General features: G+C 46.7%; 1 protein-coding gene across 4 annotated transcripts in view; it reads left to right on the top strand.

Moving 5' to 3' along the window:
• Nucleotides 1-4,934, top strand: part of znf536 (zinc finger protein 536) — a 205,790-nt gene extending 200,856 nt beyond the window's left edge. For all 4 annotated transcript variants that reach the window (XM_085270050.1, XM_085270141.1, XM_085270211.1 and 1 more), the window contains one exon: nucleotides 4,557-4,934. In XM_085270050.1, coding sequence (XP_085126176.1) covers nucleotides 4,557-4,786 — 230 coding nt within the window. In that variant the 3' untranslated portion in view covers nucleotides 4,787-4,934. The remainder of the gene's footprint in view (nucleotides 1-4,556) is intronic.
• Nucleotides 4,935-6,390: the final 1,456 nt, after the last annotated feature.

Genomic DNA, 6,390 nt, shown 5'->3' with positions numbered 1-6,390 from the left:
CAAATCAATTCTAGAAATCAGTGACGATTAGGGATGGGTATCGAAAACCGGTTCTTGTTGAGAACCGGTTCCCACTGTTTCAATTCCTTGGAATCGTTTGCCATTTTTGCAAACGATTCCCTTATCGATTCCAGTCGCCCCGAATGACGTCACCACGTTGCGGAGCGTCATTTACCTGGCAGGAAACACGGCGCCTAAGCGGCTCAAACGCTCAAAAGTTTGATTATACTTTATGAGAACCGATGACAACAGGGCAACTTGCAAAGTAGATATTTCATTTAAGGGAGGAAACACTACGAATATGCAAAAGCATTTGCTCACAAAACACGCGATGACACGCGTTTTTAATTCCGCTCCGGACTCGTGAATCTCAACCCAGCAGCAGCGCTAACGTTTGCACGTCCTCTCCCGTTAATGCGGCAGGTAAATAATCAACTAACAGTGCATATTATGTTAGCGCAATCTGCCTTATTACAAGACCTGCCATTACTGTACATGTACATGTACTCTGTCTGTCTCTCTCATCACGGTCACCTATAGGTGACCATGATGAGAGAGACAGACAGAGTCTGGCTCAGATGCTGGCAGTTCTCGCTGCAGTCTACCCGTAGCGTCTCCTTTCAGGCCAGGATAGACTAATGTCACCGAGCAGTGTCTAAGTTTGTGGTAAAAGGCTTGAACCCATTTGCCACAGCAGATGCCCCCGATTTTTGGTAAGTGAATGTGTTTAATTGTAGGCAGGGACATTACTGGATATTCTTGTGTAATTGCCACAGAACAATTTATGTTATACTTTGTTATTGCTACAGAAGAATATTTATTTTATTATTTTACATTTACAATTTTTTTTCCTGGGGACCCTGTGACACCCCATTGAAGAGCCGTAGGCTGTGGATCTCTTAAGATGTCATTGTTGGGTTTGTAAGGCCATGTTACTCCTAAATTTCTATCTTGTTCAAAGAGAAGATATAAAACAAAGTTCTGAGCTAATCGACCTTAGTGTTCTCCTTTTTAAAAAAAAAAAAAAAAGAATCGATAAGAGAATCGATAAAGAATCGAATCGTTAAACAGAATCGAAAATGGAATCGGAATCGTTAAAATCTTATCAATACCCATCCCTAGTGACGATACCCAGCCCTACTCATAAGTGACTGTTGGTCCCCACAAGTATAGTAAACTACCAATTTTTGGTCCCCATGAGGATGTTAATACCCGTCCACACACTCCCACACACACACAGACACCCCCCCCACACTCCCTCGTGCTGCCCTCCTTTCCTCTCCCTCTGATCTCCTTGCAGAGGGCCTTGGGGGGTTAATTAACAGGCTGAGATAATGCCACACTAATGAAAACAAGAACACCGTCTCTCTCCTCTTTTCTGTTCCTCCCTCATTATTACTCTGCGTCTCTTTAGCCTTAAATTTCCCACTCTTGAAGGATTTTGTCGACACAAAAGAAGGAATAAACAGACAGATGGGAACATGTGAGAGACAGAAGGTGACGCAAACTAAACACAAACAGGGTCCCCACAAATTAAAGAGGACCCGTTCCCTCCTCATTTCCTGTTACATGACTGTTCCTAATAATGAGTTCCGTGTGTGTGCACAAGCTCAGGCTGTTTATCGTAGTTTTTTCTACCCAGGGATCCGTGTGATGTCACAGAGAGATGGTAGAAGCCCCACCCACCTGCTCTTCAAACCTTATCAGATTCTCTTTTTGAGACCTGAATGATTTCTGTAAATGATGTTTTACAGCTGAAGATTCTTAAACAGGAATGTCAAAGAGGAGGAGGGGACTAGTTGTTGCTGAAAATATAAAAAGGTCAACTGTGTTTGTGTTCTAGAAAAATCACCTTCATCTGAGGGCACAGGATCCGATAATGATCAGCGATCAGAAGCATTCACACAATTCACATTCACACATGCATATACTATTATATATTGTACATATATTTATTAGTTTCAGATGTAGCCATTCTTGTATTTTGCTTGTTTACATTATTGTATTTTGCACAACTCTGTTGCTTGTGAAGCTCGCACACAAGAATTTCACTCACATGTGCTGTACCAATGTACCTGCACATGTGAGTGACATGTGATGTGACAATAAAAGTGATTTGATTTGATTTGACAAGTGCAGCTGAAGTAGGTGCAAGTTTCATTATGTGACTCTTAGGAAGAACTCATTTCTCTATTTAGTTCACCTGATTCATGGTGTGATTTGAGCTCAGTGTGGGAGTCTCACAGTGTGTGTGTCCTCACGAATCTGTCAATCGAGTGACACGTCAATGCATTAGCAGCTGATGAGAGAAACAAACACAAAACATCCCAGAACTGAGTCCGCTTGTTATTTCTGACGTCATTAACCCAGGTCTTTGCATCCAAAGTTTGACTTCCAGGAAACCAGGAAAAGACAATGTAGCTGAATGTAGTAGGACGTTAGCTCTAAAGATGACAAACCTGTGACTGAAGGATTTCCAACACAATAAAAACAGACGGCTCTGCTAGAAACAAAGACATTTAACTGAACAGCACCAATGTTTGGAGGGTTGGTGAGCTCGATCACTCACGTACATCGGACCCAGGTTTTAGAGTTGAAAATGGAACCCGACATCCGACTGGTGATGACCGAACCCTCAGATCAGACACACAGACCTGTGGCTGCAGAGGCACAGAGCCCAGGATGTGGATTAATAACGGCATCTGTGGGTCTGCACGCTAGCCGAGCATGCAGACTGTTGAATGCCAGTGTGTGCGAGTGTGTGCACCATGTTCATACATCTTTTTGGGGACCAACAGCCCGTCCCCACAAGTTTGAAGGCGTGTTTGAGACTAAAAATGTGGTTTTGGTGTCAGCGTCACATTAAGGTCATGGTTAAGGAAAGCATCGTGTCCAGAAGATGTCCTCACCAAGTCAGGAAAACAAGTATTCGTGTGTGCGTGTGTGTGCAGGGAGAGCAGCCTCTGTTTAATTTTTAAACTATCTGGTGTGTGTGTGTGAGTGTGTGTCATTGTGCAGAAGTCAATTTCAATCTGGACACTAACTTAAGTTTCTACATCCAAACTTTCCCAGTTCAGCCCTCTCTCTCTCCCTGCAGATAAACCGGCTCGATCTGTTTTTATTTCAAGTCCACGAGGACTAACGGTAAATAAGCGGGGAGACGGGAGAAAAGGGTTGAGTTGTTTGGGGGCATATTTCGCTCTCCCTAAGTGTAAAATGGGATGAGATACTCTGCCTCTCGGACTTAACGTAATGTAAGAGAGTGTGAAATTAAACCGCACATGAATAAAGGGGGCCTTCATTGTGTGCCGCCGACGAGCTTATCTGGAAATTCAGACAACTGGAACATCCAAAGCCTCCAAACTTGTAGCAATCCCCTTTGTCTGGCTCTGAAGCAAACAATGTAATATCAGAAAGCCGGCGAGCCTCCAAAACCTGCGTCAGATTGCCAAACACAAAGTCTCGCACTGGCTCGTTGTGTCCTCACATCGAGCCTGTGTGTGCGCGAGTCTACGTGGAGTGGAGTGTGTGCTTCAAATAGATGGTTTCCTTTTAATCCTGGCCTTTTACCTATTGATATTCCCTGCACCTATCCCGGCGCCTCTTTTAAACCCCATATGTTAATTTGATTTAGAGCAACTCAAATTGAATAAGAGATAAAGAAAAAAAGAAAACGAGAGTAACAGCAAATGTACCGTTATTAATATTCTAAAGTGCTGCAGAGGCTCCACGTCTCTCCCGTCTTCCTCCCCCTCCCTCTCCGTCTGTGAGTGAGTGAGCTAAGTGAAGTGGGTTATGATGGCGGTGTAATCGGCATCCCTCAAACAAACGGCCGCTGCTATTAAGGGCCATTGTGTTTGCTGCAGTGATGATCAGATTCAATCTTGGGAGAACATTTTGTGCTGGGCTGGTGTGAGGAGGGGAGATGGAGAAAAATCCTTTGCCGTGTTCGCCTTGCTATTGTGTTCGGGCTGCCAGACGTAAGCGGCCTCTTCCGAAGATGCATATCGACTTGAGGAGCTGCAAAAGTTTACTTCAGATGAATTTGTGGGAGCTCGCCGACTGTGTTGGGTAATGTTTTAAGGGCAGATTTGTTTCAATAAGGAGGTGCTGGTGGGGTGGTGTGAATGTGAAAATCACTTTTCTTGTCTTTGTCTACAGCCCTGCCCCCTGCTTCCTCCCTCCAAACCTCAGACTTTTAATACAGTCTGAACTTTCGACGTCCACAGGGCACCGAAGACGCAGTCGAAATTTTGGTCCTCACAAAGACGTATAAGTGCGCGCACGCACACACAGTGTTTGCTATCTAACATCCACACTCACACAGATGCATCACAGACAATCTCGGGGTTGTGTATCTCACCCAAGGATGCTTTGGCATGCAGACTGGAGCAGCCAGGAATCAAACCAACACACCTTCAGATTAGCAGATTCTCGACCTCCTGAGCTACAGGCCCCGCCCACAGGCTGACTGACCCCAGACTGTGGATGGGGTCGGTCTTACAATGACTTCCTGTTTGAGATTAAAGAGTTTCTGGTGTTTGTTGTCGTTGCAGGCCGCAGACCGTTCAGGTGCAGTTACTGCCCCTACAGCGCCTCGCAGAAGGGCAACCTGAAGACTCACGTCCTATGCGTGCACCGCATGCCCTTTGACAACAGCCGCTACCCCGACAGACGCTTCAAACGTTCCCGCCCTGACCGTGACGCCCCGGAGAACAGCTCTGATGATGTCACATCGAACAACTCTATGACGGGAGTGGACCGTGTGACACATGAGCGGGAGTGACGGCGCTCTACAGACAGACCGGTCTGCACAAAGTAACCGTGTGTGTTATTAGACGCCTGTGAACACTTACTAGGAAAACACGATTAATCAGCAGTGAACACACTTCCTGTAAAAACACACTTCCTGTAGTGGAGGAGGACACCCAGAGCAGAACGCAACACGCCGACCGATAATGGGGATGATGGCGTGTGCGTGGGGGGGGGGGGGGGGGGGGGGGCGCATTGGTACCAGCCTGACTGCTGCTGTCATCACAGAGGAAATAATTCAGAGGTAACCGGACGCTGGACGCTACGCCGAGGGATCCCATCAGCTGACCTGAGCCCCTCCCACACACACACTTCTGCATCCTTCCCTTCACTCTCCCTCAAACACAACACAAATCAATCAGCGGCTTATTTACAGCATCCATTAGCCAACATCAAGGCTGGAGGTCACCTTACCACACCAGCGAAGGACCAAGACTCATGACAGTTTCAGTTTTGGACTCTGATCAGTGCTGGGGGTCTGAGATAATGGTTATGTCTCTGATTAGGATTGTTCTCCAAGCCGTCACTCTGTTTGAACGGGTCTCACTGTGTCTCTGGATATGAGTCCTTAGAGGGGAAAGCTGACGTCGTGAAGTCAAACGTCATTCTTTCATTTTTTTACGAGTAAAACAGGAAATGAGCCTTTGTTGTTCTTCACTGTGCCGGCAGCTGTCGGTGACTGTCGGCCGAGGAGGAGAAGGAAAGCGTGGCGCTCGCTGTCACGGCGGCGGCTTTGGGTTCTTAATGTTTTTCTGATAAAGAGAAATGATCGGGACTTTTACACAATCAGTATCTCCCAAACACACACGCACACACACACGGTGTGGAGGGCTCAACCCCAGGGCCCTAGTGCCCATGGTGTTTACACTACACACACACACACACACACACACACAGGACATTACATTCATTCAAACTCAGTCACATGACTCCCAAAACGAGCTTTGAGGGAAAAGGAACTGAAGCGTTCGCTGATCTTATTGTGCTGATCACAAAGTGCGGCGCCAAGTTGTGCCTCGCCGCGGCACCTTTGAAGGTCATTGCTCTCCGTTTGCAGTTCTCAGTTTTCACAGTGTCATTTCCACCCGGCGAGGAATTTGTGAGTCTTCGCAGTCATGTCGGCGTCATCTGTGCTGCGAAGGGTTTTTATCACAGCACCATACAAGTTTCACGCTTATGACTGCGAGCACGTTTCCCTCACAGCCAGTGGTTGCTCACTGGTCTGTAGGCCCGACCATAAACCGATTCATGTTACAGGTGATCTGTGTCGCCAGGAATGAAGATAGGTTTACAGTGTGGCACACACATGCAGACACACACATGCAGACACACAGTGTGTGTGATGAAGCAGGAGAGAGAAAAAGGATGTGACAGAAGTTGAACACTGATGTGATGCAGGTGTAACTCCGCCTCCTCGGCCCGGCAGAAAGTCTTAGTTCTTCTTCTTTTGTTGTTATCGAGCAGGACGTCAGCCGTCACTGCCCTCCAACCGAGAGCCACGTAACGTTCCCGTGATGTAGTCTGAGCTTTAGGTTTCCGTACATTACTCTGTCCTTGGTGGCTGTAGCTTTGTACACG

This window comes from Mchenga conophoros, linkage group LG1, assembly GCF_057382185.1.
Source record: "Mchenga conophoros isolate Kocher_MC1m ecotype Shallow Benthic linkage group LG1, M_conophoros_male_GT1.1, whole genome shotgun sequence".
Taxonomy (NCBI): Eukaryota; Metazoa; Chordata; class Actinopteri; order Cichliformes; family Cichlidae; genus Mchenga; species Mchenga conophoros.
This window is presented reverse-complemented; position numbering and strand designations above follow the sequence as displayed.